Genomic DNA, 13,177 nt, shown 5'->3' on the forward strand with positions numbered 1-13,177 from the left:
ACCTCCGACAATCACCCCTTCATATTGCACACTTTATTTATTGTGTTACTGATCCCCAAACAGGCGATGGAGCTCGATCAGAAAACCTTGGTGGTGTTTCGAAACCTTAGGCGGTGACAACGTCTCCATCTCTTTGTAGAATCCGTTGTAAACCACCTCTCCCCCTCTACGATGCCATTGATATGGAGTTTACTCTTCTTTTTGTTTTCGACATCTCCATCAATGGTTTGGATTCAAAGAAAGGTGACATATGCGATGCAGTCGGAGAGGGGACTGCCGAGAGTCTTGGTCCATACGGAGAAAGGTTTGTCGGAGGTGGAGACGATGGTGGTGGCCGACGATTTTGGTCTCTACTTTCCCTCTCATCGAGTCTGTGTTTATTTCCGATTAAAAGTGTGGGGAAGGTGAAGGGCTTTATTAATAATAATAATAATAAGGGTAAAAACATTAAATTAAAGGGCATTATCATCATTTCAAATCTGGAACGGACTAAGTTCGCAATAAAATCACCTTTGAGGGATGAAACATGTAAATTTTAAGGAAACGAGGGACTATCTAAGTTAATTTTTAAAAATAAAAACTAAACACGCTTTCTGATATATGCACGATGGACGATTGATGTAATTTACTTTTATTTTAACCGGAACAATCCTCATTGCCAAAGGAGGGATATTTTTGAAAACATTAATATACTTAGAGGGCTTTTAATGTAATTAACCTTTTTTTAACATCTCTTCTGACTTGCGCGTTCTTTTCTGTGGAAAGTGGAAACCCTTGCTGTCGCTCTCTCATAGTCATGAACATCACCTCTCTTCGGCTAGACACAAACCCTATCACTGCTCCGCGGAGGGCCTTCAATGGCGCTTGTGGAAGCTGTCTCAACACACTACCCCGACGCATTGCTATTCTCAACCACCATCAGTGGAGGAAAACCGGTCCAATTTCGTGTTCCGCATCTCCGCCAGTCGCCGTGGAAGAACAAACTAGTAACACTCCGAGTCGAATCGAAGCTCTGAGTCAGGTATCCGGAGTGTTGGGTTGTCAGTGGGGCGATGAAGGCAAGGGAAAACTAGTCGACATCTTAGCGAAGCATTTCGACGTTGTCGCTCGGTGTCAGGTTAGTCCTTCCTATTACTCTCAGTGCTACATTTAGGTTTTTTTCAATGTCTATCAGTTTTAACAATGAAATTTACGGATGCCATTACATGATCTTTACACGATTATTGCTTGATTTCATTTTAAACCTAGTTTCCTTGTTTCAAGTGTACATAACTGATAACATCTTCACATTAATCCCACGAGTTCCGAAATAAGATTTCTATTTTAACTCCAGGGCGGAGCAAATGCTGGGCACACTATCTACAATTCTGAAGGCAAGAAGTTTGCACTTCATCTTGTTCCCTCAGGGATTCTCAATGAAGAAACCATGTGTGTTGTTGGAAATGGAGTTGTAGTCCATCTTCCTGGATTCTTCAAAGAAATTGATGGCCTTGAATCCAATGGGATCTCCTGCAAAGGAAGGATTCTGGTATCTGATCGTGCTCACTTGCTATTTGATTTCCATCAAGAGGTAGATGGGCTTAGAGAAGCTGAATTAGCCAAGTCCTTTATTGGCACTACCAAAAGAGGAATCGGACCTTGCTACTCAAGCAAAGTCATTCGAAATGGTATAAGAGTAAGCGACCTAAGACGTATGGATACTTTCCCTCAAAAGCTCGATCTTTTGTTATCAGATGCAGCTTCAAGATTCAAGGATTTTAAGTACACCCCTGATATGCTTCGGGAAGAAGTTGAAAGGTACAAAAAGTTTGCTGAGAGATTGGAACCATTCATCTGTGATACAGTCCATTTCATGAATGAATCTATATCACAGAAGAAGAAGATCTTGGTGGAAGGTGGTCAAGCTACCATGTTGGATATTGATTTTGGGACATACCCTTTTGTAACCTCTTCTAGCCCTTCAGCTGGTGGAATATGCACTGGCTTAGGGATTGCTCCTAGAGCCCTTGGGGATATCATTGGAGTGGTAAATTTACCTCTTTTCATTTTACTTCTGCATTGTACTTTGAAAAATCTACCAAATTATTGATTTTTTTTTTGATACAGGTAAAGGCATACACAACTAGGGTGGGGTCCGGTCCGTTTCCAACCGAATTATTAGACAAAGCGGGCGACCTTCTCCGGTTTTCCGGGCAGGAATTTGGCACAACCACGGGTCGTCCACGTAGATGTGGTTGGCTTGATATTGTTGCTCTTAAATATGTTTGTCAAATAAATGGATTTTCTTCTTTAAATCTCACAAAACTTGATGTTTTATCCGATCTTCCCGAAATCCAATTGGGTGTTTCTTACAAAAATCCTGATAATACCCCCATCAATTCATTCCCTGCTGACTTATACGTCCTCGAACAGTCAAAGGCAAGTTTTGATTCTTTTAATTTTCTTTACACGTGCTGTGGAATTAATTATAAGTTATTATAACTGATTTTGTGTGTGTGTGTGTGTTTAGGTGGAATATGAAACGATGCCAGGGTGGCAGACTGATATTTCATCTATAAGAAACTACTCTGATTTGCCAAAGACTGCACGTCAGTATGTAGAAAGAATAGAAGAGCTGGTTGGTGTGCCTATTCATTACATTGGTGTGGGGCCCGGACGTGATGCTCTTATATACAAGTGAGCAAGCATGATTTAAAAGATTAATAAGTTGTTTGTTTGGTTTGTATTGTTTGATGTATTTATTCCCTTGAGAGATGTATCAAGACTTATGGGATGCTCAAATAGGGCATGGCAAAACATATGTTGAATTACATCTCACGTGCACTGGATTGAGAACGAGAGTTTTGTTAACATGGTATAATTGCAATTTTTTGGGATATGGACTCGTTCTTGATTTCTTGTATGTGTAAAAGAGCATAAAAGACGTGAATATCCTTATCCAATAGAAGGATAACACAAGAAAGTTTGTGTAGTTGTATCGAGTTTCAAGCTGTGTTGATTTGGATTGTTCTGATGGTTGGGGGGATACTTCAAAGGAAGCAAATCAATTCAGGCTTTTATCCAATGAAAAACTTGTGAACTTATTGTTCCTCTAGGAAAGGTTTGTAAGAAAATTACAAGTTGGAGGACAAAAAATGCAGATTAAATAATTGCTTAGATCATGTTAAAATAATAGCAAAACCTGAAGGGAGTATTTGTTAATACCTTGTTTACATATTCAAATTTAAACAACCAAGATCTGGATTTCAAGTCTCGAAGGACCTTAAAATGCATATTTTTCAACTTAATCCATTAAGTCAAAGTTTCTAATGTTTAGATTTGAATCAACATGATGTATAGATGGATAAATGTTTTAACTTTATTTATAATAATGTCTCAAGCTTTGAAGATCTAAACTTTGTTACCCCAAAATAACCTAAATGACTAAGATAACTTGCATGATTGAAAGAGATAACAAAAGATCGAAACTTTTTTCGTCAAAGTGGTCTAAGAAAACATTCTAAACTGATCAAAAAAGTGTTGGAGTTTAGATCTAAAACATACAATGCTCTTGGGACCTTAGAGAGTAATAAAATTGCAAACTTTATTTCCAACTCTCATTAAAAAATTATTAAAATGGACCAAAACACCAAGTACACTTAGATCCAAGATGAATATGCAATAAAGCTTGAAACTTTATAACTTATAAAGATTTAGAAGGTAGATGAGAGTTGAAATTTCTAATTGCCAAGCTTCAAGGATCAATCTTGCATGAAGACATTGCTCCAAAACCACCAAAACCTCAAAAAAATGGATGAGAGAAGAGATGGGAGGCTCAAATCTTGAAAATAAAGGCTAGGGTATTTCTCAAGAGGTTCTAGATATGATCGAGGCTAAGAAAATACCCTAAAACTTGAATCCTTACCTTTAAATACCTTGCAAGCCCTAAAAATTTCGTGAGCTTTGGACTGCATAATTCTCATGTCGTGAGAATAGATTCTCACATTGTGAGCACTCTCACGTCGTGAGAATTACCTCTCACCTAGTGCGAACGTGTTTTCACCTAATTTCACTCTAACTTCAAACAATCATAACTTCTTTGTTTCAACTTCGTTTTTGACGATCTTTATATCCACGGAAACGTATTGACAAACCCCATACTTTTATCTAGCTAATTTTGGCTTAACACATGTCGAACTAAAAACCATAATTCATGAAAGAAGTCTAAAACATCACTTTTTTCATTTTACCCTTTGACTCCAAGACACAAACCAAGGCTTTAATCACTTATCTAACGGTGTCATCATCCAATAAGGTTTAAACCCCATTCCTTTAAAGCCTAAGACCTTTACTTAATCAATTTATTGTCCACAATACCGAAAAAAGAAACTTCTCAAAACAGGATGTTACACAGTGTATATAAAGAACAAGATGGCTCGCTATTGTTTGGTAACAATTATTTGATCGGTTTTGCTACGCTTGAGTTTTGGACACGATTATATGCGGATAGTCATGAAGGATGTTTGTCATGTGATGTAAGTAATATAATTATTTTTTCATTACATACTATGCTTCAAATAACAATACTTTACTGCAAAAAATGGCAGCACATCATGATGTGGATCTCATTACTGCTAGTTTGTAGAGCGGATGACATTTGACCGGTGTGACATGGTTGACGGTCGTTTGCCTAGCTTGGGTAGAGTGTGATACAATATAATTTTCTTTGGATTACATTACCTGAGTATTTATATACTAATTAATTATTTATAACCTTTTTTGAAGCTTTACATCCTAATCAATATACCGCATGCTCATTGGTTTCTGGGTACTTTGGATTTGAAGACATTCAAAATGATTATATACGATAGTCATTAGAAGGGCAACTACTATTCGGAAAATGAGGATTGGTTTATAGGTATGAGAGTCCGCATCCACAAATTGCTAGTGGGAGTCAACTACTAGGGTACCCAACCAACTTATTCAATCCTACTTGAGAGCTTCAAGTTGACTCTCGAAAATGCCCCACATGTACTACAAGAGATTGACAGCAAAAGGGATTGCGGAGTGTTTTTGTATTGGTTCCTGGAGGCATTGATCACCAAGAAATCGATTTCTATAGAGGGTAAAACCGATCTAGGGGCTATGAGTTATCGAAAATGACTAGCGAATTTTTTTTTGGTACAAAGACCAAGATAATTTGAACATCGTATTTGTAATATGACCTATAGACACATCATTTATTTAGTGAGTAAATTACACGAATGGTCCCTATGGTTTCCTTGAGTTAAAAAAATAATAAGGACCTTCCAAGTTAAAAAAATAAGTTAGGGACCAAACACCTAAATTACCCTAAACCATAAGGACCATTCGTGTAATTTACTCTTATTTAGTTTATGTATTTATTAGTTGTTTGTTGATTTTAATTACATTTTATATTTTATAAAACCAAAAGTTATACATTTTATGAAAGCAAAACTTATACATTTTATAAAACCAAAAATTATACTAAAAGAAAAAATCACATGTTACACACACAAAAAAAAAAAAAAAAGTCAAATGTATTCTGGGACCATGGTCCGAAATCGTGCTCTAGAAATCCGGAAACCTCTCCGGAACAATGTGTTTCGGAGAATGTGGTTACTTTACAAAAAAAAAAAGTCATTTTTTTCAAAAAAAAAAAATCATTTATAAATGTTAGATTACTCAATTTTCCCTCATTATATGTTTACGTTTTATCTTGGGTTCATCAGTCAAACATTTTTTTAATTTTATACTTTCCTTCAAAATTTTAACTTTTGTTATAAATATGATTTGAATTTTAAATTATTATTTAAAATTCGTTCTAGATATAGTTTAATTTACAAATTATATTTTTAAAGACTTTTCAAAGATTTTTTACAACCTTTTTAGCAAAAATTTTCTTAATATTTATATAGGTTCTTTTAAATTTCTTTACAACATCTTTATAATTTTTTTTATGGAAATATTTATCCCAACTTGAAAAAAATAATACAATTGTTTTATATTTTTAATGCAACGTTTAAAACTTGAGTTATAATTTTTTGTTTTTGAACTTTTATACAATTTTAATGCACATTCTTTTAAACAAAAATATTTTATAAATATTTTTAAAACATTACAACTATTTTATTTGTTTAACGAAAGTTTTAACTTTTTACATTAATACAATGTTTTAACTTGTTTTACATTTTTTAAACTTTGTTTACGGTTTTATGGGACTTATCTTCAATGAGTATTTCTAAACGATGTAAAAAAGTTATAAAACAAAATTTATACAACAATATAAAAAATGTTGTAATTTTTTAAGAAAAAGTTATATGAAAGTTATAAAAAAATTTATATCAAAATTTTAAAAAAGTTGTAAAATAATTTTAAAACATTTACAAAATACTTTATTTAAAAACAGTTTGAAAAATATAAGAAAGTGTAAAAAAGGTTAAAACGGTTTAATTCAACTTTAAAACATTGAATAAAATGTAAAACAATTTTCATACATCTTTATAATTTTTTATAGATATATCTACTACTTGTTAACCTGACTTCCAAAAAAATAATACAACTGTTTTATATTTTTTTAATACAATTTTTAAAACTTGAGTTATAATTTTATTTTACAGTTTTATACAATTTTAATGCGCATTCTTTTAAACAAAAATATTGAAACATCCCAAACATACGGTCCAAAAATTTCATTTTAATTATTCATAAAAATCATAATTCTCATTCATCATCTCATAAAAAGACATAAGTAATGTATCTCAAATCATCATAACAAAATACCGTATCAAAATCATACGTCAAAATATCAGAGTAAATCATTCCAGGCTAAAACATCTTGGTGTGTGCAATGCAGTCATCCTGAGCTATTCTCTTTGCAACTGGAAGTACCTGAAACCAAAACTGAAAACTGTAAGCATGAAGCTTAGTGAGTCTCTCCAAACTACCATATACCATACACATAATCACATACTACAAGCATTGGGCCTAGCCCGCTACCTCGGGCCCCGCCCGACATCGAACGAATACGGCATCAGGCCCCGCCTGACATCGAGCCCCGCTCGGTATACAAATCTGTTTCTACTAGGCCCAACCCGCTATATACATACAAACATATAATCATAATCAAGCTAGTACATACCAGACAAAACACAACACTATAACTGCTAGTCTCAAGGTCCCGCCTATCTTGGGCCTCGCCCCTAGTCTACTACTAATAAGATATGGACCCCCATCCACACTCAGCTAGTGATGAGATACGAGCCCCCGTCCATACTCATCTCCATACCAGGCACATACAAGTATCACAAAGACAACAAGTATAACTAAGCATGCATTCCTTTTTCGGGTCCCACCCGACATCGAGGCGTAGTTCAATAACATACATATAAACCTTCTTCGGGCCTCACCCGACATCAGACCGAAATCCAAAACATGTAAACTACATTGGGCTAACCCCGACATCGGATCTAAATCCGATATACACTAACATACATAAATGGGTCAGGATTGGTGCCTTCGACCTGTTCCTACTAGAGGAAACTCACCTCATAAGCTGACATCCTGCTGATACTTCTCTGGCCGCTAATTTGAAAGTCTCTGAACAGCTGCTCCTTCTGCTCCTCGAGCTATCAGTACCAAAATGACACTTAGTCCTAAAATGCCCTCAAAAGTAAAACTAGGTCAACCTTGGTCAAGTCAAAGTCAACGCTCCGAGTTCACTCAACTCGCCGAGTTCCATAAATCAGGATCTTGAAATCACGATCTAACTCGTCGAGTAAATCCTCAGAGTCGTCGAGTTCTAGCATGAACAGAAACGGGACAACTCGCTTCGACTCGTCGAGTCCCTCCCTGGACTCGCTGAGTCTCCCGGTCAGTTTTGACCATCTTAACAGATTAATTCCTCTACACTCTAGTTCTACCCTCCAAACTCCTTATACACTCTGGAAAGACTACTAAAGGGGTAAAGTTTCCAACGTTACCCATTAATTCCTTTCCTACAAGGGTTATGCTCAAACCCTAACTCCTTAAGACATAGATTCTTGTCCAAAAGACATATTATTCTAAACTAAGGCGTACTAAAATAAATCCATGCCTTAGACATCGTTTGATCACGTAAAGTCTCTGTCTTTTCTTCCATGCATGGCCTTTTGGGGATTAAAAGGCCATAATAACTCCTTAAAGCTTGCATGAGGGTTCCAATGGCATAAAGTTTGCACCTTTATGCCATAACAACCCTTAGTGATCCCAGATCTGATGGAATCCTTGCTTGGGACGTCCAAATCCCAAAAGTTATCACTCTTGGACCATAAACTATCATAAAAGAGAAAGGAAGAGATCTAATGAACTAATGGCCAAGATAGAAACTTGATTACTAGAAAATGATGGAAGTAAGGTGATGTGGCTGGATCTACCAGCTTCTTCTTGTTTCCCCAAGCTCCTCCTTCTTCCTTAATCTTCAAGGCACTCAAGAACACTTAATAATGGCTCACTATCTCAAACAAGGCACTAGGGTTTGTGGATTAGAGTTTGGACAATGGAGGCTGTAAATGAGGTCAGGGGTGTGGGTTAAGGATGTTTAAATATGGTACAAAACCCGAATTTAGGGTTTCCCAAACTCAGACCAACTCGTCAAGTAGTCCTCCCCGACTCGTCGAGTAGGTCCTTCCACTCGCATCCTAATCTTCATTCTACTCGCCGAGTTTCCCTCTTGGACTTGACGAGTAGACCTTTTGACTTAGGTTTTTTCTTTCCTTTAATTGGTCATCTGGATTCCAGGTGTTACAAATATTTTATAAATGTTTTAAAAATATTACAACTGTTTTATAAGTTTAACTAAAAGTTTTAAATTTTTTCGATCAATACAATGTCTTTAACTTGTTTATATATAATTGTATGAAACTTATAAAAAAAATTATATGATAATGTAAAAAAAAGTTGTAAAAGAATTAAAACATTTACAAAATACTTGGTTTAAAAACAGGTTTTTGAAAAATGTATGAAAGTGTAAAAAATGGTTCAAACATTTTAATTCAACTTTAAAATATTGTATAAAAATTAAAAAAAAAAAAAAACTTTATAACTTTTGTTATAAATAATTATTGTAAATTTTTCTTTAAAAATTTGTAAAATACTTTTAAAAAATTATAAAAGAATTAAGAAAAAAAATCTAAAAAAGGTTGTAAAAATTCTTTAAAAAGTTGTAGAAAAATAATTTATAAATTAAATAAATTTGGGTTGAATTTGTAATAAAAAATAATGTTTGGATCAAATTTGAAACCCAAGCCAAAAATATAATATTAAAAAAAAAAGTTTACTTGTTCGATCTAAGATTGCATTATATATATCTTACTATATTATTATATCAACCTTACTATTTTAAAAAAATACATTTAAGACGTTAAAATATTTAAGCTTAAAATACAAAAAATTATTGCTATAATAACAATCATAATTCAAATACGGTAAGATTTAAGCTGAAAAACTAAGTAAATTTGAATTCCCTAAATGTTTGCTTAAAGTATGGGATTTGAACGGGTCAATGTTAATCAATATTCACTGAGCAATCTATTAAAAAACACTAATAACAGCCATTTCAAATTTACTAGCCTCCTTTTCTTTCTCTCTCCCCTTGTTCATGTTCACTCTAAAAAATCAGGGTGAAGATAAGCAACGATTTTTTTTTTGCTAGAGTTTCTTTTGCTCGATTTGAGTTTGGGACAATGTATGTGATACAAATCTTACACACATAACAAAGTTTCACCTAAATTTCAAGTTTCAATTATAGGTGAAGTTTTTCTGATTTGAATGATCTTTTGAAGGTATACACTAAAATATTTCAAGAACTGAAAGCACCGTCGAGGATATGTGGAACCCTGTATTCCTTCTCACCGTTTCCGCCTCTTCAATTCCAACGATTCCTTTTAATAGGAACTATATCGACTTAGATCCTTCACATCCATTCATTTCTGAAATCAATTCGAAGCTGTCATCTCCCTTCATTAAAGAAGGCAAGTGACAAATCTAAGATTTTTATTTTTTTCTTTCTTACCGAATAAAAATCTATGCGAATGTTTGTTAACAAGGACAAATAACAATTCATATATCTCTTTGATCTCTCGATTTACTAACCATCGCACCACGACCAGTGTCCTCTCCTTCTCTATATTCATAAGAAAAACCCTAGCTCTATTAATGAGAGGAAACGAAAAGATGAACCCGGATGAAAATCCGGTGGCTGGAGATTAGTTTTTCATACTGATTTTTTGTTTTCTTCATTATTCTTGATGTTTTACAAGTTAGTTTTGTATTTTACATCTGATCTTTATTGTAGAACCTGTACTTACTGTCAAGTTTATAGATGCGTAGAAACCATTTGATGAAATGCTTGAAAGAGAATTTTAAAAAATAAATAAATAAGAGCTTTCCGGTGGAAGAGCTGCTATCAAGTGGTGATGGTTTTGAGTATTCCAGTCCGTTAGGTTGGTAGATTGGATTTTATTGACTGTAATGACCAATTCTCTTGTCATTTTGCTGCTAAAATGATTTGATAATGCAATAGGATGCTACATCATGGAAATTAATAAAAGTAGGTTGGTATTCTTTCATTGAGGTCTTACACTACACTTTGTAATTTTAGTCTCACAAAACATTGTGAAATATGCCTAGTTATATACTATACATATGCAGATGCTTCTCAAAAGAAGTAACATAGATGCTGCTCTAAAGAAGTAAAGTGGAGAGGTGAGAGTATTTATTTTTCTTATCCGCTCTTTCTCTCTTAAAAATCTTGATTTTGATAATTGGGGTTTAATCTCTTTTGTTCAAATTAAAAATTAGGATTGGTTAACTAGATTGGTTTTTATAATATTAATGTTTGAGTATTTATATTTAAACTTATTAGTTCAAATAATTGGCCATAATTTTACTGGTTGATGTTTAAGGTATGAAAATGTGATATGGTTGGTGAGCTTTTATGGGTTGTCCAACAACAACTTGTTTTAACTTTCTGACAAACAGTTATTGGGTACGTTCTTAATTAGGATTTAGGAAATCCAAAGTTTCTATGTTCCTGATGTTGCAATGTTACTTAGGGTACATTGTCTTTTATGAATGCCATGAAAGCTCGGTTTTTTTATTGTTTTGTTTCTCAAAGTAATATGAAAATTGTCCATATAAGGTTTGTGTTTGGTGACAACATATTACCATCATATCTTTGTTTATAGCATAATGATTTCAAATATTTGCCTTTTACAGATGAGTTTATATATTTCAAGCTCTTTGGTCAAATGAAAGTAACTTGAATTTATAGAAGCATGGAAGATGCTCAATATTCCATGAGCCTCTCATCTTCTCTCTTTATTTGTCTAGATAATTATTTTGGATTTTAGATATTTTTATTTATCATTAATTGCATTTAATTGTTTCAGGTCAAAGTGACTATGATTTTTAATTAGGATTGTCCTTATCTGGCATGTATAGATTATTACTTTTCATTTTTCTTCATTCACACATTAAACAACTAAGTTCTTCTCTTTTGTGGTTGAGAAAAGAGTCTTATCTTATTAATAAGTCTATGTCTAGCGGAAAACATGTTATGATCATGGTGCTGTTTAAAAGACACATTTTAATCAAAATGAAAAAAATGTTGACCAAAATGTACATAGCAGTTTATATGATTTAATTGACCATTCGATATTGTTGGCTTTTGAAAGGGTGTAAAAGCCAAAAGGCTGAAATGTAATTAGTTTTAACTTTAACAATCAAAAACACACGTAAGGGTATCGTGTTTATTTGATATCACGATTGTTTTTTTTTTTTTTTTTTTTTTTTTTTTTTTTTTTTTTATCGTTAATAATATTTTAAAATTTTGATAGTTTGTTAATGAAATGGTAATAAAACATGATAAAATTGACTAAAACGATTGTCTAAAAATATATTAAAAATTCCCTTAAAATTCACAACTATTTTCTTAAAAACTAATTTGTTTAAGAAACTTCGATGTTAACTTATTCTCAAACTATCACCTCAAATTTACCTATCAAATTACAACAATCGACAAAACTTCAAAAATAAATTTCATCTAAATGCAGTGAGCATTATACAGTAAATGATATTTTGATATTGTAGGCAATAAAAAATGTCTTACCAAAACTTCAATGATGACGATTTGTATATTTCAAATGTGGTATAAAATGAAGTGTTGTGTGATTAATATTGTATAGCCAACCAATAAATAATTATATGTAGCTTTTTTTTGAGTTTGTCTATCTTAAGTTATTATGAGATGATGATTAAAACATCACAAACTGAACTAATTGTTGAATTATGTATTTGTTTTGTGTTGAAATATAACATGTTTCCAAATTCAACTAATTATTGAATGAAATTAATTGTCGTCCGCCGCTTTGCGCGGGTAACGACTAGGAGGCCAAACAATCTAAGTCGATGAGGACTTGCAGGCCAAGCAATCTAATTTATGGAAAGTTTAGTTTATGCCAAGTTGGTTATAAGTTTCCTAGTCTAATACAAGTTGGTTTGTTAGGCTATATATATACCTATCTATAATCGAGTTTATGATTATGAGAACAGATTGTAAAAACATTGGTTTTGAGTGATTTTCCAATTAATCAAAGAGTTATTTTGGTTATTTGTTTTGCATTTCTGTTTTCAAAACTTTAATTGGTATCAGAGCGGGGTGAAGACGGTGCCGGTTTGAGAGTCGGTTTCAAGAATACCGTAGCCTTTTGTTGTGGGGTAGACGCAGCGGGAACCGGGTTCGTTTCAAAGGGGTGTAGATTGTTTTTGATTACGAGTTGAGGCATCTCAACAGGAGCCTCAATTTTTCTTGATCGGGCTGGTTCTAAGGTAGAGAGAGACCAACCGGAGGCGCAAAATAAATGGACGAGAAGATGTCAAAGTGGGTGACTTTGATTTGGTTCGTTTTGCGGGTGACGGAAGACGATAAATGTGGTCGTGACCTAGTCTTGTTGTTAGGTGGAAAGCTGCTCTCAGAACAAGCTTGATAAAGAGGTTGGGGTGGTGAAAAGAGATAATAGGATATTGATCGGGGTTAAAGAATTCTCTAGAAGGACTTAGAGATTTGGGGGTGATTGTTGGAATCCTAAGTCGATGAGGACTTGGAGGCCAAACAATCTAATTTATGGAAAGTTTAGTT

The 13,177-nt window shown here is 33.7% G+C and overlaps 1 protein-coding gene and 1 long non-coding RNA gene across 2 annotated transcripts; both read left to right on the forward strand.

Annotated features, from left to right (window-relative positions):
- Window positions 1-738: 738 nt before the first annotated feature.
- ADSS (adenylosuccinate synthase) lies at window positions 739-2,878 on the forward strand. Its single transcript, XM_078973988.1, has 4 exons — window positions 739-1,117; window positions 1,334-2,026; window positions 2,107-2,418; window positions 2,510-2,878. Exons 1-4 carry the CDS (start codon window positions 797-799, stop codon window positions 2,678-2,680), a joined length of 1,497 nt encoding a protein of 498 aa, XP_078830114.1. The 5' UTR covers window positions 739-796; the 3' UTR covers window positions 2,681-2,878.
- Window positions 2,879-9,618: 6,740 nt separating this feature from the next.
- LOC145017371 (uncharacterized) lies at window positions 9,619-10,335 on the forward strand. Its single transcript, XR_013666485.1, has 2 exons — window positions 9,619-9,724; window positions 9,822-10,335. It is a non-coding gene; the product is annotated as an uncharacterized LOC145017371 (long non-coding RNA).
- Window positions 10,336-13,177: the final 2,842 nt, after the last annotated feature.

The sequence above is a fragment of the Lactuca saligna genome, chromosome 9, assembly GCF_052625555.1.
Source record: "Lactuca saligna cultivar CGN05327 chromosome 9, ASM5262555v1, whole genome shotgun sequence".
Lineage (NCBI taxonomy): Eukaryota > Viridiplantae > Streptophyta > Magnoliopsida > Asterales > Asteraceae > Lactuca > Lactuca saligna.

Bases quoted from the DNA above. Each gene is read 5' to 3' on its own strand.
- ADSS (XM_078973988.1), top strand. From the start codon at position 797: ATGAACATCACCTCTCTTCGGCTAGACACAAACCCTATCACTGCTCCG. The intron at 1,118-1,333 runs GTTAGTCCTTCC...TTTTAACTCCAG, and splicing joins ACGTTGTCGCTCGGTGTCAG to GGCGGAGCAAATGCTGGGCA. The intron at 2,419-2,509 runs GCAAGTTTTGAT...GTGTGTGTTTAG, and splicing joins ACGTCCTCGAACAGTCAAAG to GTGGAATATGAAACGATGCC.